The following is a 24,792-nucleotide window of genomic DNA, read 5'->3' as shown; positions in this document are numbered from 1 at the left end:
GAAAGGTAATATGCTCTGATGGGTAGTGCACCCTCCCTCCCTCCCTCCCTCCCTCCCTCCATACAAACACAATTGTTCGATTTTGGTTTCTCTTTCCTCTTCTCATGCTTTGAAGGAATAAATATGGTAGACATAATTAAATGCAACAACTAATATAAATACACTGATTGAAGGGACAAACCCACACACACACACAAGGGTGTGTGTGAATAACAAGAATAACCAATTCTTTTGTATAACAAGTCTTGGATTCACAATTTGTGAGATAAATTTTTGAGGTCTCTTAGGATTGTTCCTAGGACGTCAAATTTTTTTCCCCCCCTCTCTCTCTCTCTCTCTCTCTCTCTCTCTGTGCATGTAGTGTGCCACTTGGGATGTCTCTTCCTCCGTCTCAAAAAAAATTATCTCAGAGATAACTATAAGCATCAAACAAAAAAATTATCCACCTATAATGGTTTGTTTGTAAATACTTTTATTGAATGTTAAAACAACTAATGTACAATTTAGCACTTTTTTTGTTGTTGTAGCAAATCGCACACATTTCGTGCGAATCGATATGAACGTCCTTATGAGCGCACAAGGTCGCTTGGCCTCCTTTGAACCCATGTTCCGTGTCACGAAAGAACAAAGACTCAACCAATCAAGCCAGCTCCTTTGGACATCACACCACATTCTTAAACAAACAGAGTTTGTGACCGTTCCCTCTCCTAACGAAGCACTCGTGTAAAATTCCCGTTTTTAAGAGGTCGTTAGTTCGATGCTTGATTGCTGCATTGGGATAAAACACGTTCTTCCCGCCCGTGTCTGAATTTTGAATCCAGCTCTCACTCTTAGGAAGGCGAGGAAGCACGCGAGCAGCCTCTGAGCTTGCCACCGCCATGGGTCGTCCGGCTGCCCCAGACCATGACACTGGAAAATCTTCCCGCATATCCAGGCTCTTCATCCGAGAGATGGTGATGGAGAACTTCAAGTCGTATGCTGGCGAGCAGCGTGTTGGACCCTTTCACAAGGTTAGTTTCCATATACGATCCTTCACAAAGCTCCCCTCATAAGATCACAATTGTACCTGCCTGCACCATTCAGACTGTTGATATAGGAAGGCAAGAAACACTCAAAATGCGAATTGTCTGGGGATGTGATTAGTACACCTAGTCCCGAATAATCAAGTTACAGACAGTAGCACTGCTGTGATAATGACCTGAAGGCACAACTGTCAACTATCGGGCTCCAACCAGTGTTGGCACATAAGATCTCTTGAATGAGAATATCAGCAGGGTGATGCCATCAGTCGTTCTGTGATGATATGGATTAAATTTAGTGAGTCGTGACAAGCTTCTGAGAATAGTTATACAATGGGTTTTGCCACTATGAACTTTTACATCCTGTTGATGGAGTATATTGTGATGCTGCAACAGTTTTGTTCAACTCTAATACAAAATCGTCCTTGCAGAGCTTTTCAGCAGTGGTTGGGCCGAATGGCAGTGGGAAAAGCAATGTGATAGATGCAATGCTATTTGTTTTTGGGAAGCGAGCAAAGCAGGTAAATTTCCAAGTCAGGACGAGGGTTATGAAGATATTTTTCCTGCATAACACAATTTTCTGGTAATTGTGAAGTAAAGTCTACCGTGTCCTGTGCTTCTTTTTAACAGATGCGTTTGAACAAAGTAGCTGAACTAATTCATAACTCAACTAATCATCAGAATCTGGATAGAGCTCGAGTTTCAGTACATTTCCAGGAGATAGTTGACCTGGTACTTCAATGTTTTGTAAGACAGATGATATGATTTTGATGCTTCTCTGACATGAGGAAAATCGACGGTTGTTATCATGACATACAGGATGATGGTAGCTTTGAGCCAGTACCAGGTTCAGATTTTACCTTGACTAGAGTTGCCTTCAAGGATAGCTCTTCTAAATATTATCTTGATGATCGACTCAGCAACTTCACTGAGGTGACCAAGAAACTTAAAGCAAAGGGTGTGGACTTGGATAACAACCGTTTCTTGATACTCCAGGCATGGAACTGTTGGCTTGTGTGCCTTGTTCAATATTGCTAAATCTATTCATCAAGGCCCCAGATTGGTACATTGCGTATCTAAGATTGATTCGTGTATCTAAGATTGATGTTGCAGGGTGAAGTGGAACAGATCTCTTTGATGAAGCCCAAGTCTCAAGGGCCTCATGATGAAGGGTTTTTGGAGTATTTAGAAGATATTATTGGTTCCAACCAGTATGTGGAGCGCATTGATGAGGCGAGCAAACAGTGAGTTTATTGGGGTTTATGTGCTGAAATATACAAGGACACATTAACAACAATATGCACCCAAATTTCTATTCTTAAGGCATTGCTCACGTTCATAAAATCTGTGGTTCTAGTAGTTATTAATGTTTACAAGTACTTTTGAAATTGTGCAGGCTGGAGGTTCTTAATGAAAAGCGAGGAAGCATGGTTCAACGCGTCAAAATTGCAGAAAAGGAAAAGGATGGACTGGAGGTAGCGCATTGCATTAAATAAAGAATAATAGTGTTAGCACTGAAACCATCTGCTGGCACAGGTACAATTAATATGCAAACATCACTATTGTTGGTGTTCAGGAATCAAAAAATGAAGCTGAAGGGTATATGCTGAAGGAAGTTGAGCTATTTAAGTGGAAAGGTAAGGCTGCTGAACTCTATGCAGCAGAGGCAAAGACAAATGTCGTGAAGTCAAAACAAAGCGTCGCAGAACTTGAGGAAGCTCTTCGACTTGAAAAGTGCGTTTTTTAAATTCTGTACTGGTCAAGCGAAATCACCATGGATATTACTTATGGGTTTTCAATGGCTTCAGAGAGGCATTTGCGCAGCATTTAAAAGCAATGAAGGAAATGGAAGGAAAGTACAACAAACAGAATAAAAGACGTGAGGTACAAAACATGGCATTATGTGCACTGTTTTGCACCCCATGTAACTGTATTTTTCATACATAATTGAATGCTTACCTTCTCAACCTTAAAGCATTGCAGGAGCTCGAAGACAATCTAAACAGCTGTTCAGAAGAGTTCAAAGAATTTGAAAGGCAAGATTTGAAATATCGAGAGGACTTAAAACATATGAAGCAGAAGCTTAAGAAGCTTGATGAGAAAGTGGAGAAGGTAGGATCTCTTATCTTTGATTGACAAGCAAAGCTGCCTCATATTGACTGGCTACGTGAATCAAATGGTAAGGATTATATATGGTCACAGGAAACCTTAAAAATTGCGGAACTCGAAAAGGAATCGGAAGATTCTGTTAGTGCAATTACAGGCCTAGAGAAAGAGGTGGTAAAACTATCTGAAAGGCTTCCTGAGGAAGAAAAGACTCTGGATAAGATCAAGGAGAGCTCAAAAGGTGGGCGAGCCTTCAGAGTCCTCTAATATTTTTGATCTTCAATGTTAAGTCACTCATGTTGTGAGCTTGTGCACATGAGTATGGTTGTTTTTCACAGGTGAGATTGAGAAGTTTCGTGAGCAACTGTCATCTGTCCGAGCAAAACTAGAACCTTGGGAGAAACAAATAATAGAATCTCAAGGGAAAGTTGACTTGGCAGCTTCTGAGAAAGGCTTACTCACAGAGAAGGTGACGATCTAGACCAAAGTTTAGTCCTCAATATTGAGTTAATTGATAACAACATTTTCTGTAGCATGAAGCTGCACGGACAGCCTACGATAGAGCTCAAGAACAGATAAAGTCAATTACGCATAAAGTGGTGGAGAAAGAGAGGGAAATGCAAAATCTTGAGACCTCTATTGCCAAAAACCAGTCTCTTGTCAAAGCTGGCCGGGAGAATGAAGAGGTATAGTTTCTTCAATGTGTGCCAGACAAGTAAGTACCTGTTTTGAGCAATGTTGTTTGTAAGCAATTAGCTGTTTTCTTTTTCAGCTCCTGTCGAAGGAAGAAGAAAGCCTCTCTTCACAGGAGCAGTTGGCCCGGCAAAAAGTTGCTGAACTGCAGTCTTTGATGAATTCTGAAAAAAGCCAAGGTTCAGTTTTAAAGGCCTTGTTACAGGCAAAGGAGTCAGGAGAGCTTCCAGGCATTTTTGGACGCCTAGGAGATCTTGGAGCAATTTCGGGTATGCCATCAAAACCATACTTTTGACCTTATTCACTGTTGGCATTGCTACAATTACCTTGGTTTATACTAAGCTACCTGTTGGCATGCTTTTGGCAGCTAAGTATGACATTGCAATTTCAACAGCATGTGCTGGTCTTGATTATATAGTGGTTGACACAGCCAATACAGCTCAAACATGTGTAGAGATGCTGAGGTCAAGAAACCTAGGAGTGGCCACCTTTTTGATCCTGGTATACTGATCGGATACTAACTGCAAGAAACTTCTCCTTAGTTTTCTTGTCTGGTCAGATGGTTCCTTACTACTCGAAACCATGTTTCAGGATAAGCAAGAGGGCCATCGGCAAAAAATGAAACAGCAGGTCCAAACTCCGGAAGCTGCTCCTCGATTGTATGATTTAGTAAAAATTCAAGATGACAGGCTCAAATTGGCATTCTTTGCTGTCTTGGGAAACACAGTGGTTGCAAAAGACCTGGATCAGGTAAACAAAAGGAAGTTAATAATCTAAAATTAACGTGTCCTTGGAGTAAAATAAATTTTATGAAGGGAAAAGTGAGAGTTATGAGACGATTCAACTGGCAAGTTTATTTTAACCCAATTTGTAATGTAATAAAATGCATGATGATTTTGTTTGAAGGAATCTATTGCCTGATATTTTTGAAAGGGCAGTCAATCATAGTTGTGTATCGGTAGAAATACAGTCTTTTTGTTTTCTGTTCATTCCCAGATGTCTTTGTCAACAGGCAACAAGAATAGCTTATGGTCCTGATAAGGAGTTCCGAAGAGTTGTTACTTTGGAGGGTGCTGTCTTTGAAAAATCTGGTACTATGAGTGGAGGTGGTGGCAAGCCAAAGGGAGGAAGAATGGGTACTGCAGTTCGAGCTAGCAGTGTTTCTGCTGAGACTATGTCTAAAGCTGAGGAGGATTTAAGGAATCTCACGGAGCAGCGGAAAGCTTTGCATGAGGAAATTGATGCTTCAGTACAGCAATATAAGACTGCTGAAAAGGCCATATCTCAACTGGAACTTCAACTGGCCAAAGTTCAAATGGAGGTTTGCCCTTGTACCTTTTTTTATCATGTTCTTGCTGCACTAAAACGGCATGAAACCGGGATGTTTTGACTCTTGCTTGCATGCTAGGTTGAAGGCTTGAAAGCACAACAAAAAGACATTGAGCAACAGCTTGATTCTTTAAAATCTGCTGCCAATCCCTCCAAGGATGAACTGCAAAAAGTTAAGGAGCTTGAGAAAGCTGTTGCTAGTGCAGAGACCGAGCTAACTAAGCTGAAGTTAAACTCAGGAAACCTACGAGATAAGGTAAACAGGCATTAGTCAGAAGACCCAGTCTATTTTGCTTGCCATTAATTTAGCTCAACACCGAATGGTATGCATTGGAACAGGCTGATGATCTACAAAAGAAGATGGAGAATGCAGGCGGAGAAAAACTTAAGCAACAAAAAGCTCTTGTTGAGAAACTTCAAAAGGTATCGTTTCCAGCCTATGCCTACATTCTAGGCTGATGCCACTGTTATCTATAATACTGTCATTCTATTTTTGAGTCTTTTCCACCGGCTGCGTATCTGAATGCAAAGTAGTTAGTTTTGCAAACACTCATCGTTTATGTGGTTGTGGGAATAAGGAAAACAGGGCAAACCATAATGTTCCACGCTGATAACAATGTGCTCTGTGTGCATAATATTAGAAACCTCAGAAAAGCATTTCATAACAAGTGATCTGTGCTGTTTATCAATGAAGTTGCATCCTCTGAGCTGAAGCTTACTCGTGCTTGCAAGTGATGTCAAACTGCAGGATATTGATGCGAAGAACACAGAAATAAATAGAAGGAAGGTCAAGATCACAACTGGTAGCAAGATGATTTTAAAGTTGAAAAGATCGGTTGAAGATGCAGCCAAAGAGAAGGCAGCTTGTACAGAAGTGAAGGAGAAAGGAACCATGGACTTTAAGGAAATAGAAAAAAAAGCCTTAGTGGTGGAGAAGAAATACAAAAATTTAAAAGAGGTTACTCTTTTTGAATACCATGACCTTGATACTTGTGTAAAGTCCAAGATACTGATCACCCTCTGTTCTTTCAGATACTAGACAAGCAAAAAGAGGAACTAGACGTTGCACAAAGAGAATATAATGATACAAAGAAAATAGTAGAAGACTTACGAACTGGTTCGGTAGGTGCAGATTTTGCCTTCCCTAGAATGAACTGCTAGGTCTTATAAAGAAATAAACGTATATAGAAGATGTTAACTGGCATTGCTCAAAGCAGGTTGATGCACAGTACAAGTTAGATGACCTCAAGAAGGTCCTCAAGGATTGGGAAGCAAAAGCAAAAGGCTATCAGAAACAGATGGAAGATCTTAGCAAGACTTTGAAACAGCATGTTGAGCAGTAAGTGGGGTCTTACAAATGCTAGTAGAGAGTATTTGCAAGTTTGTGGTTGAAAGCAATTATGTTACTTTTGAATGCTACACTACAGGATCCACAAAGAAGGCATTGAAGCTGGACTCCTGCAAAATGCTTTAGCACTTGAGTGCTTGGATGAAGGAAATGAGCTTGCTTCAGTCAAAGAGAAAGTTGCACTTCTTGAGGCTCAATTAAGAGAGCTCAAACCAAATCTGGATGCCATTGCAGAGTAATTTTTGTTCAAAGTGTTGACACCATGCTGTAGCTTGAATGCAAACTAGCAGTGTGTGCTAATGTTTTGCATTTCAGGTACCGGCAAAGAGCAGTTGTTTACAATGAACGGGTGAATGAGCTCAACGAGGTAACACAGGAAAGAGACGATCTCAAAAAGACATATGATGACTTGCGCAAGAAAAGGTACTGTGTGTTGTTGAATGATCGCCCTGCTATTATTTGGAATCTCGCTAGTTGCACTCATATGTCCTGAATTCTGTATGGCTTCAGGTTAGATGAATTTATGGCTGGATTCAATGCCATTTCGCTGAAATTGAAAGAAATGTATCAGGTTTGTGTTTTTTGACTTATTATACCAATGACTTTATCGATGTGAGTTACAAGACGGTCCTTGTCATGGTTCATGCAGATGATAACATTAGGTGGTGATGCTGAACTTGAGCTCGTAGATTCCCTTGATCCATTCGCTGAGGGAGTAGTGTTCAGTGTTCGACCTCCGAAGAAGAGCTGGAAAAACATAGGCAACTTGTCTGGCGGTGAAAAGGTGCAGCTTGTGTTTCTTTCAAGCTACTGAACGAGCTCTTTCTTGCATTTTAGCTCATTTCTGCTTATCAATTTTTCTGCATGCCTTGGTATATTACCCACATACTCAAGTAGGCAGTGATGCTAACAAACATGTTGGGTGTAATGAAACATTGAGAAGCTACTATCATAATGATTTGACTTTTGTGCAGACACTCAGCTCTCTAGCTCTCGTCTTTGCTCTTCATCATTACAAACCCACACCACTGTATGTAATGGATGAAATTGATGCTGCTTTGGGTAAGAAATCTCAAAGTTAAAAAGCCTCAATATCGTCTGCATATTGTTTCAATTGTTCAAATCCTGATTAATGCACTTTTGAGGAGATCAAGATTTCAAGAATGTGTCGATAGTGGGTCACTACATCAAGGATCGGACGAAAGATGCACAGTTCATAATCATAAGGTATGCTTCTTCCACAATTCTCAGAAAGGTAAGTGGTGGGTCAAGAACAGGCATGTAGTTTACGGTGTGTCTTGATTCTGATCTTTTCGGCAGCCTCCGGAACAACATGTTTGAGCTGGCCGACCGGTTGATCGGCATTTACAAGACAGATAATTGCACCAAGAGCATCACTATCAATCCTAGCAGCTTTGCAGTAAGTGCTGTCAGCTAAGAGTAATTTTGGCACATTGTCTTCCCATCAGCACCTTGCTGATGCTGCTTAAGTTATCATGTAGAAAGCAGGCATTTCATGACTACATTAAAGCAAGAGGCTTTGTGTGGCTCATGTTTGGTAAGCCCATACTATGTAAATCAGTTTGATATACCCCCACCCAGACCATGTAAATTATTGTTTGCTTTAACAGCTTATCTCAAGAGTCCGGGGTCCACTCTGGTTTTTGAAATGATCCATTTACAAACTAACCAATAGGTGTTCAAGGAAATACAAATGTAAAATGACTTGTACATTGCATGCAAGCTCGACCACCTCTTTATATATACATACGAATTCTTTTGACTTTTCACTCTCATGAAGCTTTTCACTCCTAGACTCACCTTTCACTTATACAGTGCAGGTGTTACATTATAAGGGTTGCCCATCATGAGGAAGTATTGTGAATGTGTTATGGTCAAAACTAAAACACAAAAGACTAGTCCACTAGGAGTTCTAGTATCAGTACAATAAGGTAATACATTTTCAGGCATAATAGTATGTCACTTTTTAGATGTAGTCCACTAAATTTTGTACTTCAGTCTTCTTTTACCCTTGTTCAACTCTTTTCTTTAGAATCCAAAGGGTTGGGAAAGTATTCCTTGTATTGGGCCTCTTGTTTGCCATGTTTCAGCTCCATCTTCATATATGCTAACTATTACCAGCAGCAAGTGGCATCTAGCATGCTTTGGGTCAATTGTCCACACCAAAATATCAGCCAACCATTTCTTACCAATTGCTTTTCTATAATAAAAAACCATTACACTTATTTTTAACCAAATATGCCAGAGAAAAGAAGCTTGAATTTTGTTCCAAACTTTAATAGGATAGCCAAAGACTCCTCAAGACAAGTGCATAACATTTAATGGCACAATTCTATATTCTATTTTATTATCTCTGCATGTGACAAATAAATGCATCATAGGTTCCATTTTAGTGTTGTATCTAAATCCCATTCCCCATATCCTTTTGTGTAGAAATATTGAAGGTGGCAGAAGCAATGATTGTGGGAGAATGGTCACTAATGGACCATTTCCTACTTTGTCAAGGTTGTGAGGGAGTGGGGGGGACGGGGGGACAAATCTGTGCCTTCCATCCCTTGCCCTTTATCTTGTAGAATCCTTGCATGCAGTTGCATGATTGATGCCAGATCATTGCAAAGAATGACATTGCCATGCATTCAATCATATTTGGCCAACTCAGCTCATAGAAACTTGTTGACAATCATTGCCAATAATTGTAACATCCTAGTTTTGAGGATACATGTGATGTTGAGGATGTTGGAGGTTTTGGTGGTACGATTGTTGTTGCTAGAGTTGTTTTGCCTACAGTTGAGCAGGCTCGTTGGGATGTAAGAGATGCGTATGCACTTGCATTGATTACATTTTTTGTGAAGTGCACCATTATTCCTCACGTTTGTTCAGCTAAATTTGCAAAACAACCTTAAGATATTCTAGCAGGTCTTTATGCAAGTCGCAAATGAGGCTAAGATTGCAATCTTGCGTAAAAAGCTAGAGTCGAAGATTATGCATGAGGAAGATGAAATGGACATTTTCCTTGTCAGTATCAAGGACATCAATGAGCAACTTATTTTTGCAGGCGAAGTCATTTCTCACAATTCCTTGTGCAGATTGTTCTTGATGATTTGCTAGATTCTTATCAGAATTTTGCTAGTACTTGGAGACTTATGATCCAACGAAATCTTGAAGTTGTCAAGTTTGATGCATTCTGAACATTGCTATTATAAGAGTCACTTTCCAAAAAAAAAAAGGGCTAAACAACGTGCAACTGAGCATTCATTTATTGTTGCTCAAAGAAAAAGTGGTAACAGTAATGTAGCCACTTCTCATGGTTCTTCTGCGAGTGAAAATGCACCTGTTTCTAATGCTTCTTTTGGTAGCAATGTGCCTAGAAATTTTGATGAAAAGAGCGAAAAGAAGATGCGTATTATTGTAAAGCTAATGATTACTTGTCCAAGCAGTGTCCAAAGAGGTTAAGAAGAAAGAGAGTGGTTCCACTACAAGTGCATCTATTGTAGAGTCTTCTGTGAAAGGAGATTGTGATGCTAATGTAGATGCAGAATGGGCTTTTAGTGCAGAGTGAACTTATGATCCTTCTGTCCATGATGCATGCATGTCAATTGATGCAGATGCTCATGTGTGGTACTTTGATAGTGGTGCTACAAAGCACATTACCTCTCATCGTGACTAATTTAACTCTCTTGAGGGTGTCCTCACGGGAATACAATCACTTGTGCAAACAATGCCTCTTTTTCGATCAAGGGAGTTGAAAAGATTGTGTCGACTATTGTAAATAGCATTTCTTTCACACTTGTTGATGCACTGTATATACCTGGGATAAAAAAGAACCTTTTGTTTGTATTTGCACTTGCTAGACTTGGTCTTGTTGTGAAATTTGTGGTTGACAAATGTATAGTTCATGATCTCAGTTTTGGTGATGAAATTGTTGCATCTAGTATTTTGTGTCGTGGGCTATATAAGCTCACTTTGTATGTCAAGTGTGGGTAGAATTTTGCAAATGCTATTGTGGATTCAAAGACTGTTTCAAATGGAAAATTTTGGCATGCACATTTTGGGCATCAGAATTTTGCCAGTTTGTTGCGTTTGCAAAAATCTGATATGGTTGCTTCTTTGGCACCTCTTGAAGCACATGTGAAGCATGTTTGTGAAGGTTGTATTTTGGGTAAGATGCAGCATTCAAAGTTTCCAAAGGATGGTTAAGTTAGGGCTACATGCAGGTTGCAACTTGTGCATTGTGATGTTTGTGGGCCCATGCAAACTCCGTCCTTTGGAAATTACCTTTTTCATTGATGATTACTCCAAGCATCGGTATATTCGCTTAAAGCTAAGTCCAAAGTATTTATGTGCTTCAAGAAATTTCTGGCTATGGCTGAAATGTCTTTAAATGCACTATGGGCACCCTCCGTTCCGAGAGGGGGGAAGTATATGTCTCATAAATTTAATGCATTTCTGGCTAGTCGTGGGATAAAGTATCTATTTTACGCATTTTTATTGACAACCCGTGAATATGTATCCCCATTTTTGCGAAGAGGATCAAGGAGCTTGGGATTTTTTCCAAATTTTTGTGATGCTGACAAAGCCCTAGACTAAGTGTGGGGACTATTTTAACTAGTTTTTGGCGGGTCAAATGTGAACTCTACTTTTATAAACTCATGATGTTAAACAACTCTTTTTGAGCTGTTATGAGGGTTTGAAAGTTGGAGAGCTAATCACATTATAAGCTCGAGAGCTTTGTGAACGCCAATGAGCTCCATAGATTCCCTATCCTCTCAAGTGCTTCTACCTACTTGTATTCTCCTCTTTCCACATGCTCCTTTATGCATGATGGTTGGTATTTTGAATAGAACAAGTGGATTTGTATAACTCTCTTTGTGCAATGTGTTTGGAATAGCTAATCAAGCATGCTTGTTAATTTTAATGCTTAATTCTTGTGTTTTGCTTTTTGAATCTTTGATTATGCTTTAGGTTGTGTATAGGAGTAGGTGTAGGGTTATGTGAGAGTGCATTGAGCATTTGAGCTAACAAGCATATTGCATTGGTAGGAAAGGAAATTCATGGTGTTCCAAGGAGTATAGGTCATTGAATAAGAGTGGTAGAGCTTGCAATGTACACATGATGTATCTCTCAAGACCATCATTACAGTGGTAGGTGTAAATGGTTTTGCCCTCTAAGTTAGGTCGAACCTTCTTCATTGCCGGATTGACATTTTATTTGGTTAGTGTGAATGTTATACTGCTCTTTAGCTTCTCCTTCATCTTCTCTATCTTCGTGTATATTTTTGCAACCGTGTTTTCAACAATGGTATTAGAGTGGGCTTTGACATCCACGATAGCATTGCTAGCAAGCTCTCTCAACCTCACATTCTTTGATTGAAGAGATTTTTGATGAGCATTCTTTTGTGCCTCTATTGTACACGTTTTCTGTGTGAATAATGTGTGGTACATTGATAGTGGTGTAACTAAGCACATTACGTCTCATTGTGATTTGTTCACTGCTCTGAGACTGTCCAAAATGGCAATATTGTTATTGTGCCAGCAATACCTCTTATCCACTTCAAGTAATTGGAAAGATTGTGCTTATTGTTATAAGTGGAAGCTCTTTCACACTTTTGGATATTTTGTATGTGTTTGGGATCAATCAGAATCCTTTTTCTATGTTTGCACTTGAAAAACTTGGTCTTGTATTCAAGTTTGTAGATGACAAATGTATTGTGCATGATTTGAGTTTTGGTGATACTATTGCAACATCTGGTACTTTATTTGGGTTGTATAAGCTTGTAAAATCCTCAATTTTTGGGTCTCTTTTAAAAATAAAATAAATAAATTTTAAGTATATATTACCTTAATTTTTGGTGTAGAATGCTTGTTGTGTAGTGTTGGGAGGCTTTATTGTGGAAAGCAAGGTCGTTTTCATGTTGTGGTAGGTCAGACAAACACTTGGTTAAGTTTTGGAAAAAATTACTCTCTGTGCTTTTTGTGCTTTTTGTTATTGTTTTTGTAAAGCAAGGCAAGATTCTTAAGCTACCAGTTTCAAGAAAGCTAAGGTTCAATTATTTTAAAAATTGCTTTTTGAATGCTTTTTATACTTTTCAATGAAAAGCGGTTTCGTTTCCTAGTTCAAGTAGGTTAGGTGAAGTTGTGGTTCAATTTTAGAAAAAATTGCTTTATTTTTAGCTTTTTGTGCTTTTTAACATTGCAAAAAAGCAATGTGATTTTGAATATTGTCTAGACCCAAAGATATTATTTTTGATCACTGTGTGACTGAACAGAACATATGGTGGACAAACAACGTTAAACAAAATTTTTACGAAGATTATTTTATAAAGAGGCACTGTAAATATGTCGAGGTGATACGCTAAGTGTGTGATTATACAGGGCACCATGATGCAATTTAGTTCATGTACGATCTCATTAGTTGCTTAGATACCATTTTAATTGAATGATTTGGCCAAAGTTGACTTCCAAATGCAAGGCCATTGTTTTAGAAACTCACAAAAAGTAGGATCTATTTCTAGCAAAAGAGGGGGTTCCTGGTTTTGGCTGAGGACACACTCTAGCTTGCCGATGAGCAATGTAAGGGACATTAGTGCTCAATTTTTTGCACTAGTAGTTGCATAGAATATAGTGAAAGTGCGTACGTATTATACGGAGGTGGTGTAAGCTCTCCATCACCATCTCCATTAGAATCCCTATCTCGCTTGTGAGAAGAAGTAGAAGTAGAAACTCTCTTGCTATATTCTCTTCTCTTTTCACAAGTGTACTCATTGTACATCAACTTCATGGTGGAATCCTCTACGTAGCTCTCATCAATGCTCTCTTGTGGCAAAGAAAAAAGCCTTTCAATCATGGGTAATCACTCCTTGTTCACAATAAGAATCTATAAACTCCATAGCCATCATCTCTTTCTTTGTTTCCACAAAATTACGTTCTCGATGGTTGTTTTTCTCTGCACATAGGCATGTATGGGCTTGCCAAAAGTGTACAATGTGACCCCATGCTTGTATCATTGTGGCTCAGGGGGTGCAGTATGTAATCATGATACTGTACCACGTGAGTTCAATAGGAGGGGTTTTAAAATGCAAAATTTTTAGGCAATTTAACATAGATACATTAAAACAAGGGGTTTTTATATTCAATTTTGGAAAATTTTTCTAGAAGGGATTATTTTATTCATTCAAACATGTTACAAAAGGGGTTTTTTAATTACCCCACGAATGCACTGTATATAGGAGGGTATTGAATAGTGCACCCCCCAAGCATTGTGTTTAGTACATTGAAATATGCATACGGTGTGTTTATGATCACATAGATATAAAAAAAGCACTCTTTGCTTTTATGTCGGCAATAGGGACATTGTTTTGGCGGTATCTCCTAAATTAATATGAATCAGATCAAACCCTTTGAATCAAAGATTAACCACATCATTTAAAGTGTTTTCTCTAGCATGTCATGCAAAAATTCCACTGAAGTGAAGAGTTATGGTCAAATTACAGCTTGTTGTCCACTGCACTACTCAAGATTTTGAACCCCAAAGCTCTATGGAGAGCCACCATATAGACTTGTTCGATGAAGAAACCCACAGCCAAATCAAAACCTTGCAAGCTATTAACCAATCTTTATACGGGGATTTACCTATACGTATAGGGGTGCTGCCTAAGAGGGGTACCATATAGAGTCATGGGTTTGATGAGAGGTTCATATATGTTTTGATGATTTGATTTCATGTGTTTGATATCCATAATCTATGCGTGGATGTATGGTTAGCTAACTCGAATTGGATGGGTAGTTTTGCATAAAACAACTTTCTTTTTGTATCACGGTTATTACTATGAGTCTCAGATGTGTGAAGTGATCTAACAAGGTGATAGTATATGTTATAGGACAGAGGTTAATGCATTGATATGAGGTCAAATACTCTCTTTTGTATGTCTTGTGCACATTCAAAAATAGGGAAAAGTTGATTTTCACCTACATGTGAAGTAATGGCATTTGGTTGATCAAAGTGGTGGGGTTGTTTTGCATCATAATTGCATTGTTGTGATGATGTAGCATGATGCATGAAACCTCAAAGATAAATGTGAATGTCTCATGTGCATGTGTGTACTAGTTTCCACCCCTTCTAGGTCAAAATTAGCTCTATGTGCAAGGGAGGGAGGGAGGGGGAGATGCGGTCATTGTACAATGCTTACATATGGTTAAATGCCTCCAAAATGGTGATTTGAGATTATGTTTATTCGCTAGTCAGACTTCTTAGTATGCATAAAAAATTGATCTCTAAGGATCATGTGTGTTAACTCAGTTTGATTGCAACGTGTATAGTCGAAACTCCAAGTGTGAAAGTAGGTTTCAGTGAGACACTTTATGACTAAAGGCTAAAGATCCTTTATGGTTATGGGTTGTGTTTTTGGTTGGGGAAAGCTGGTGTGACTCTTGGTTTTTTTTATATTTAATGATTATGTTGCCAGAACTTTTGCAGCCATGTTATGTACTAAAGTTAGTTTTTCAGGATAAATGTGGATCACCTAGAGAAGGGTGGAGTGATCGAGGATTGGATTATGGTTGATGGTTTTGAATTGGGTTATGAAGTGGTTTTGAGGCATTATGTCGCCGTGTAAGGGTCTCTCTGATTGCCTTGAAAAGAATTGCTTATGCATATACAAGATGATATGGTATGGTTAGACTCATGTGTTATGTTTCTCATGATATTGTCGAAGTAAGATTAGGCCGCCTACATTGCTTAGCCTTAGACCAAAGAGTCGATAATAACCCGAGGCTTTGCTAGATTGAGAGTGTGGAGCCTAGATCTTCTTCATTTTTTCTTAGGCTCATGTATATGGTTAGTGTGTTGAGGCTTGATTGATCTACATGGATAGTGCATCTGAGCAAGCATAACACACTAACTTAAAGCTTGAGTTTCATCTAAGAACCAAAGGGAAATGTGTAGGATGTGATCGATCAGCTTAAATACTACATCTCAAGGTGTCCAACTTCAGCAAATCCCTCAAAGGAATGGCTAATTTCATGCTTCTTGGAAGGATAATATGAGAAAATTGTATAGTCACCTTTTTGGTAAGTACCATGCTACCTTGAACTAATGCTATAGAGATGCTCTGATGTATGTAGATAATTGCAACTTAGAAGGAGCAACCAAAGTGATTGATAATATCTTTGGAGAACATTTATAGAACATAACATGACATACATAGCTTTTTTTGTGTGCAAAACTCACAATTGTGAGTGAATTATATTGAACATCCCAAAAAATTAAAAGATCTTGCCATGCTCATGCCGAGCCATGACATCATCGAGAGACCATAATTACATCAGCTAATTGGGGAGCCACCCCTAACGGCCCACCCTCTCATCCTTGGTACAAGGCATCGGTAATCCTAGGCCATTCATCCGAGTTTTGCTTGCACCTGAGCGTCCATGTTACCATATACATGTGGTAGTGATGTGTGTGAACACACTAGGACCGCCGTGGCATTTTTTCCCTCTTAGGAGGTTTTTTCCCCCGTGCATTGTATATACGCCCATCACTCTAGGGCTATTTATCTTTCCATTGCACCCTAAGTAACACACTCTCTATGGTGTGCCTTGAGCTTCCTTCGTCTTCTCCAAGTTGTGTGTGTTTCTCTGCAACCCTAATTCCAACAATTGGTATCAAAGTAGGTCACGTCCTCCCGGGCTTAGTCGCCAGCTGCTCCAGCACATGCGTGCTCACTTTCTCCGATTTCAGTGAGCTTTGGCGAGCGTTCGCAGGTCGGCAAAAATTTTGGGACAGCTCGAAGAGCCTGGTCTGCTCAGAATTTTGATTTGGGCTCATTTCGGACTCCGTTTCCACTACAGACAATACTGCACAGGCTATTTCGTCATTTTGTGCAGAATTTCTGTCAGTGCCGTTTTTTGCATAACAGGTGCCTTATAGTCTTCTACGGTTTGTGCTATATAGCACAGGTTGTTCCCGCTCCGTTTCTCCTATTTTCGGGCAGTTTTCACATCAGGTGCAACATTTACCATGGCTGACAACAACAACACAGATGTGTTCAAGATGTTTGCTGCTGAGGACAGGTTGGATGGGGACAACTACCCTATGTGGGCTTATATGATGCAACATGTTCTTGTGTCAAAGGGTGTCTGGAACATTGTGCAGGGCATTGATGTACGTCCTGGTTCTGAGGATGTAGGCAATGTTGAGGATGTTGCAGGTCTTGCTGCAAGGATTGCAGCTCTTAGAGTTGTTTTGCCTACGGCAGAACAAGCTCGTTGGGATGTTAAGGATGCACAGGCTCATGCATTGATTGCGTTGTCTGTGAAGTGCACCATTGTTCCTCACATCCGTTCAATAAAATCTGCAAAACAGGCTTGGGATATTCTAGTAGGTCTTTATGCAAGCCGCAATGAGGCTAAAATTGCTTTGCTGCGTAAAGAGCTGGAGTCGAAGATTATGCATGAGGAAGATGATATGGACACTTTCCTTGCTAGTGTCAAGGATATCAATGAGCAGCTTATTTCTGCAGGTGAAGTCATTTCAGACAGTTCCCTTGTTCAGACTGTTCTTGATGCCTTACCAGATTCCTACCAGACTTTTGCTAGTACTTGGAGACTTATGACCCAAGGAAATCCTGAAGTTGTCAAGTTTGATGCATTATGCACATTGCTGTTACAAGAGTCACTTTCCAGAAAAAACAGGACTAGGCAGCGTGCAGTTGAACAGGCTTTTATTGCTTCTCAAAGAAAGGGTGGTAACAGTAATGCAGCCACTTCTTATGGTTCTGCTGCGAGTGGAAAAAATTCTGTTCCTAATGCTTGTGCTGGCAGCACTTCGTCTGGCAATTCTGGTGATAAGGGCAAAAAGAAGATGCGTTGCCATTATTGTAAAGCCAGTGATCACTTGATCAAGTCGTGTCCTAAGTCGAAGGCCAAAGAGGCTAAGAACAAAGAGGGTGGTTCCACTGCAAATCATCGTTCCACTACAAATGCAGCCCTTGTTGAGTCTTCTGTGAAAGGAGACTGTAATGCTGATGTTGATGCGGAATGGGCTTTTAGCGTAGAGTGCACTTACAATCATGCTGTCCATGATGCATGCTTGTTAGTTGCTGCAGATTCACATGTGTGGTATTTTGACTGTGGTGGTACAAAGCACATTACCTCACATCGTGAATTGTTTACCTCTCTTGAGTCAGTCCCTCATGGGAATTCAGTCACTTGTGCCAACAACGCCTCTTATCCAGTTCAGGGAGTTGGAAAGATTGTGCTCACTGTTGCTAATGGCAATTCCTTCACACTTGTTGATGCACTTTATGTACCTGGGATCAAGAAGAATCTCTTATCTGTATCCGCACTTGCTAGACTTGGACTTGTAGTCAAATTTGTGGATGACAGATGTACAGTTCATGATCTCAGTTTTGGTGATGAAATTGTTGCATATGGGCTTTTGTGTCGTGGGCTGTATAAGCTCACTTTGTATGACAAGTGTGGAAAAAATCTTGCAAATGCTGTTGCAGATTCAAGGGCTATTTCAGATGCAAAACTTTGGCATGCACGTTTTGGTCATCTGAATTTTGCCAGTTTGCTGTATTTGCAGAAATCTGATATGGTTGCTTCTTTGCCGCCTCTTGAAGCACCCGTCAAACATGTTTGTGAAGGCTGTATTTTGGGTAAGATGCAGCGTTCTAAATTTCCAAAGGATGGTTCAGTTCGGGCCACATGCAAGTTGCAGCTTGTGCATAGTGATGTTTGTGGGCCCATGCAAACTCCGTCCTTGGGCAATTACGTGTACTTCATGACTTTCATTGATGATTACTCCAAGCATGCATGGGTATTTTTGCTTAAAGCGAAGTCCGAAGTTTTTATGTGCTTCAAACAATTTCTGGCTATGGCTGAAAATGTCTCGAAATGTACTATGGGCACCCTCCGTTCCGATCGAGGGGGGAAGTATATGTCTCATGAATTTAATGCATTTCTGGCTAGTCGTGGGATAAAACACCAATGTATACTGCCTTATACACCTCAGCAAAATGGTGTTGCTGAGAGGAAAAACAGGTCACTGACGGAAATGGCACGATGTATGGTCAAAAGTCCAGCTTTGCCGCATTCTTTTTGGCTTTATGCCATTATGTGTGCCACTTATGTACTTAACAGGTGTCCTACGAAAGCTTTGCAGTCTATTACTCCATATGAAGCATGGCATGATAGAAAACCTTCTATTGAGCACATGCGTGTTTTTGGCTGTTTGGCATATGCTTTGATGCCACAAGTGCAGCGCAGAAAATTGGATGATAAGGCTGTCAAGTGTATTTTTGTTGGTTATAGTGCTGAAAGCAAAGGTTACAAGTTGTATCATCCGCAAACAAAACGTATTCTGGTTTCCCGGGATGTAGTGTTTGTGGAAGATTCTGTTCAGCCCTTGCTGTCATGTACTAGAGACAGTAATGTAAGCTCACAGGACATTTATGACACTTTGTTGCCTCTTTTCAGTGGTGGAAATACGAATGTAAGTTCCAATGAGGCAAATGTATAGCCTATGGGGGTTTCTGAAAATGTTCTAGATCAGCCTATTACTGATGCAGATGTACATGATGTACTTGATGAGGAAAGGGCTGAAAATGAGCAGGCTAGAGGTATGCCAAAATGGCTGGTGCACACTTTGCGTGACAGTAAATTGGATGCACCTTTGTCTAGTCGTACTCGTTCAGGCTCTCGCCATGCATCTTATGCATTAGATTGTTATTCTTTGGCTGTGTCTAGCTTACATGATGTTGAGGAGCCTCTGACTTTTGATGAAGCACAAAATTCAGAAAATTGGATGGCTGCCATGCAATCAGAATATGATGCACTTATAGAAAATGACACATGGACTTTATGTGATTTGCCTCCTTGCAAGAAGGCCATTGGTACGAAGTGGGTTTACAAGTTGAAACGCAAGCCGGATGGTGAGATCGATCGCCATAAGGCTCGACTTGTTGCAAAGGGTTATGCACAACAAAAAGGCATAGATTATGAAGAGACTTTTGCTCCTACTTGTCGTATGACTACTGTGCATTTTCTATGTGCATTGGCAGCTCATTTTGGTTGGGATGTACATCAATCAGACATTGTTACTGCTTTCTTGAATAGTGACATATTTGAGGAAGTTTATGTAACGCAGCCTCGCGGTTTTGTCATAAAAGGACAAGAGGACAAAGTGTGCAAATGTAACAAGTCTTTGTATGGGTTGAAGCAATCTCCTCGTGCTTGGTATGAGAAAGCTGACACTCATTTGGTCAAACAAGGCTTTTGTAACAGTCCAACAGAAAGCACATTGTATGTAAAGCATGAGGGTGATGTACTTCTCATTGTGGTTCTTTATGTTGATGATTTGCTGATCACTGGAACAAATGAGAGACATATTGCTGAATTTAAGGCTGATTTGAATGCTACTTTCAAGATGAAAGATTTGGGGCTGTTGCATCATTATTTGGGTATACAGTTTAAGCAGTGTGATGGTGGTATTGCTTTGTGTCAGAAAAGTTACATAGAGACATTGCTATGTAAGTTTGGACTTGAGGATTGCAAACCTATTGCCACTCCCATGGAAACAAGTTTGAAGTTGAGTCTACATGATGCTGGTGATCCTGCTGATATCACTCTTTACCAAACTGCTGTTGGCTGCCTCATTTATGTATGCAACACGAGGCCGGATATTCAGTTTGCAGTCTCACAGGTCAGCAGATTTATGCATAGCCCAAGGTCTAAGCATTGGCAGGCTGTCAAGAGGATTTTCCACTACCTTACTGGCACTTTACATCTTGGCTTGTTTTATCCCAAGGGGGGATCATTGCCGCAAGACTTACATGCCTTTTCGGACTCAGATTGGGCTGGTTGTTTTGACACGCGAGTGTCCACAAGTGGTTTTTGTTTCATGCTTGGCAATTCATGTATATCATGGTTGAGAAAGAAGCAACCTACTGTGGCCACTTCGAGTTGTGAGGCTGAGTACAGGGCAGTCTTCACAACTACGATTGAGTGTGTATGGCTCAGACGCCTTATGGCTGATTTGGGTGTTGGACAGGACACTGCCAACACTATCTACACTGACAGTCAGAGCGCATTGGCAGTTGCGAGGAACCCAGTTTTTCATGCTCGCACAAAGCACAGTGAGGTGCATTACCACTATGTCAGGGAGAGGCTCTCAGCAGGAGAGATTAGCTTGGATTATGTGCCAACACAGGACAACCTTGCATATCTTTTCACAAAGGCATTGTCTCGTGAGAAGCTTGAAGCTTTCCGCAAAGCTTTGGGCTTACTCCCCTTTGTGGACTGATCCTATCCTCAGAGCATGTCACTTCCCTTTACTCATGTGCCAGCTCTCGTTCATCGCATCACTCCAGGGGGGATTTGTTACCATATACATGTGGTAGTGATGTGTGTGAACACACTAGGACCGCCGGGGCATTTTTTCCCTCTTTAGGAGGTTTTTTCCCCCGTGCATTGTATATACGCCCATCACTCTAGGGCTATCTATCTTTCCATTGCACACTAAGTAACACACTCTCTATTGTGTGCCCTGAGCTTCCTTCGTCTTCTCCAAGCTGTGTGTGTTTCTTTGCAACCCTAATTCCAACAGTCCATATTAGTACTTTGCTTTTTTTAATAATTTCTTCAAAGGTTGCCACCTCAGGATCTCCTTGAAACACACGGTGGTTCCTTGTCTGCCATACATTATGTAAGAAGAAGTACCTGATAATTTGAGTGCTGATGAGGAGGGCATGACTTCCCAAATTCTTACCTCTAAGGAATAAATCAGTCTTGAAAAAACCAATTTTCCATGTCCTTTGGACACCCTTGCATATTTTCCCTGCGAGGCCTCTGATAGTTGGGCATTCCATGCATAGGTGGGCCACATCTTTGCTAGCCAACATGCACCCCAAGCATCGACCTGTTCCAATCCCTCTCTCTTGAATCTTCACCCCCATTGGTAGAGCACCCCAAATTACCTTCCACAGAATTACCTTCAGGTGCTGTGGAACCTTTGGCTTCCAAATGTTCTCCATTACTTGCTCCCACCTTTTCTCCGGACATTGTTTTTTTCATAACTTGTTAAGGGGGACTAGACCAATTTTACTTATACATCATTGTATGATATATTCCTTTAGAATGCGGTTTCCACAATAGATTGCTTCCAGGCCATTTCCAAGCATTCCAGTCAAACTCCAATTCACAGATTGGCATCGTGCTACATTGTCAAGATCTTTCATCACTTTGTGGACGAGCAAACCTCCACGCCAGTTAATTGGTACTTGATTACCAAAAGGTCAATAGTTTTCCAGCTTTTGCTATCACCATCCCATAAATGCCCAAGTTGATTGGGACCCTTATTATTCAGTTTCCTGGCTGTTTCTATCTAGTAGGGATTTTGTGGCGGATCTACAACTTTGGAGAGCCAGAGGGACCAGTGCAAAATGGAGTTCTTGAAGTATCTGGTTTCTTCCCCCTATTTTAGTACTCCCACTGCTCTCTTGCATTTCCTTACCAATTCCCTTGAGCAGCCTCCTAGACTTAGGGTAGACCATGTCGGGGTCAATACTTTGTCATGAACCTCTACCTCTCTCCACTTTCCTCCTTTTGAGCCAAGTTTAGATGTTTCTATCATATCTCTGATCACGATAGCCCAAGCTCGATCTTGTTTAGCCAAGGAGGCTACAAATTTGGCGCAACGAGCCTCTGCATGGGCCACAAGGCTGAGAATTTCGAGGCCTCCTTGATTCATTAGCAGAGCGACAGACTCCCAACATGCCTATTTCTATGGCCTGGAGAATTTCGTGTTGTTTTTCCATAAAAATGATTTTACTGGTTTTAAGGACTCTTTCCAGTGACACTTAGCCATCTTGAGAAGCGGGCTAGTGAAGGACATATAAGGGAGCATAAAGGCATTAATCACTTTGATTTGGCTTGGGAATGGGAGAAGAGAATATTCCCACCTACTCAATTTTTATCTAAATTTTTCAAGGATCCACTGAAATCTTTGTTTGTGAGCGACGTCCACCCAGGTGCCTGAAAATATTCCCTTTTGTGACAATCTCCCTCGACCAGTCGTCAAAGGAGTTGTTTTCTGATAGGGAGATTAGCCTTGACTTCTTTCTATTACATTGGGACCCCGAAGTCACTGAGAACATTTGTACAATCTCTAGAGCTTTCTTGACGACCTGGGGGCATGCCTTCAAGAATATGAGAGAATTGTCTGCAAATAGTTTTGCTAGTAGTTGGCTATTTCCTGGTAAAGCCAGGCCTTGAAACTCCCCCCACTTAGAACTAGCTTCAGGTGTCGTTATTAAAGGATGTGATCCTATGGCGAAAAGCAGGGGGGGCAGAGGGCATCCTTGTGCTTAATAGATACGTTGACCTCAAAAGAGCCCACTATTCTATCGTTAAATAGGATCTCTGACTGGCTACCAACCCCTAGTGCTCGTATAAGGCAACATAGTCGATGCTCAAAGCCCAAAGCTTCCATGATGGCTTCTAGATATGACCATGTTATTCTATCATAAGCCTTATCAAGGGCTAGAGACAGCAGAATGCACTCTTGCTTCGTGTAGGTTGCATATTCGATGCCCAAAATTGCTGCTAAGATGTTGTCGTAAATGGACCTTCCTTTGATGAATCCATGTTGATGGGGAGAGATGATCTTGTTTAGTAAGGGGGACTAGTTAGAGGGCTACTGCCTTGGCAATAATTTTGTAGGCTACCCATATCATTGTTATAGGGCACCAATGTTTCAATTGAGAACAACATACCTGTTTGGGGATGGGTTTGATAAGCCTCTCTTACACTTAACTCCAACGACCCTTCAACAATGGCTTTGTTAGCCAAACTTGTGACTGGGACCTTGAGATCATCCCAAAATTCTCTAAAGAATTCCGCCGTCATCCCATCCCAACCAAGGGACTTTTCCTTGCCAAGGGCTTGCAATGCTAGTGAATATTCGTCTTGAGAACATGCTCCTTCCAGGCTATTAGCTTCCGACTGGGGAATCTTATTCTTGACACTCTTAAGCAAGGTCCCTCTGGCTTCATCAACTTCCCGTGACTGGTTCTCTGGCTTTCCAATGATTTGGCTAAGATAGTTCAACATTATACCAGCCATCTCATCTTGGTTATGAACTGCCATCCCTTTCTCATCATAGAGCAAGTGGACGTGTCCCCGGCTCTTCTTGATTTTTTAAGCCCTAAAAAATTGAGCTTTGATTAGAGGCTTCTCGTTGTAGGAAAGTCTTCTTGGAGAGAAGCCTTGCCTTTTTGATATCTTCTAGCTACTCATTAGCAAGGCTAGATTTGGCTTCAATCCATCGCTTGTGCTCATCCTCAGTAGCAAGCCCATTTGCTTTAATGGAGGTCAACAACTGCACCTCATCTGTAAGATGTAGGAGGTGTGCCTCCCTAACTTTTTTGATCCAAGGGCTCAAGGTTTTGATTGCTTTTTGAATGCTCCAAGAAAACAGGTCCCACGCATTGTGTTTGTTGAGATCGACATCCTTTTTGAGCTTACCCAGTGCTTTCTTGGTAAGATTCCTGAAAAGAGGGTCTCTGAATGGGTCCGACATCCCATAAGTCAATCATCGCCCACTTTTTGCACAAACTTTGCCATTTAGTCCTTTCTGAGCCAGCTAGCATACTGGCGGATCCTGCTCTATCCTTGCTCTTTTCCACCATATTGAAGTCTCCAATCAACATCCACTCTCCTTCCATAGGAGTATCTCTAAGATGCATCCATAATTTAGCTCTATCTTTTGCATTGCAAGGGCCGTACACATTCAGAATGGCGAAGGGATGCTCGTCCCATCTGATTCTAATCCCCAAGATTCTGTCGGAGGGGTGGTTCAGAACCAGCTTTGGCTCCAATTCCCTATCCACAATGCTTAGGATGCCACTGAAACTGTTACTTCCTTCTCCATAGAAAACTAGTTTCTTTTCTAGAGCTTGCTTTCTCTTGCTATGAGCATCCAAGTGGTGCTCATGTATGGTCCAACAGTTGAATGCCTTCTCCTTCTTTATTTCCTCCTAGAATAGGGCACTCTTCTTATGGTTCTTCAATCCCTTTACGTTCCAAGATTGGATAGTGAGAGACTCCATCATTAATGAGGGGTTCATTGGGATAGAAGAACAAATTCTTCAACATCCAAACCATGGCTACCCCCCCTCTCCTTGGTATCGCAAGAATCTGGGGGTTCCAAAGTCAGAGGATTTTGTTTCTTGCAGTGCTGCAAATGGATTGTGAAGTGGGACAGTGAACCCTCGTCCTT

The 24,792-nt window shown here is 40.8% G+C and overlaps 1 protein-coding gene across 1 annotated transcript; it reads left to right on the top strand.

Annotated features, from left to right (window-relative positions):
• The first annotated feature begins 781 nt into the window (after positions 1-781).
• SMC3 (structural maintenance of chromosome 3) lies at positions 782-8,273 on the top strand. Its single transcript, XM_086508967.1, has 28 exons — positions 782-1,010; positions 1,451-1,540; positions 1,650-1,751; positions 1,839-2,015; positions 2,133-2,263; positions 2,416-2,494; positions 2,596-2,753; positions 2,828-2,903; positions 3,003-3,131; positions 3,222-3,366; positions 3,464-3,594; positions 3,659-3,811; positions 3,898-4,087; positions 4,186-4,319; positions 4,410-4,568; positions 4,831-5,139; positions 5,227-5,403; positions 5,487-5,570; positions 5,896-6,105; positions 6,180-6,269; positions 6,365-6,486; positions 6,575-6,730; positions 6,811-6,918; positions 7,006-7,066; positions 7,145-7,279; positions 7,470-7,557; positions 7,650-7,722; positions 7,816-8,273. The coding sequence occupies exons 1-28, from the start codon at positions 879-881 to the stop codon at positions 7,931-7,933; spliced, it is 3,717 nt and encodes a 1,238-aa protein (XP_086365093.1). The 5' UTR covers positions 782-878; the 3' UTR covers positions 7,934-8,273.
• The last annotated feature ends 16,519 nt before the right edge of the window (positions 8,274-24,792 follow it).

The sequence above is a fragment of the Adiantum capillus-veneris genome, chromosome 3 (genome assembly GCF_014529385.1).
Source record: "Adiantum capillus-veneris isolate H3 chromosome 3, ASM1452938v2, whole genome shotgun sequence".
Taxonomy (NCBI): Eukaryota; Viridiplantae; Streptophyta; class Polypodiopsida; order Polypodiales; family Pteridaceae; genus Adiantum; species Adiantum capillus-veneris.
The sequence above is the reverse complement of the archived record's forward strand: the minus strand, read 5'-3'. Positions and strand labels throughout refer to the sequence as shown.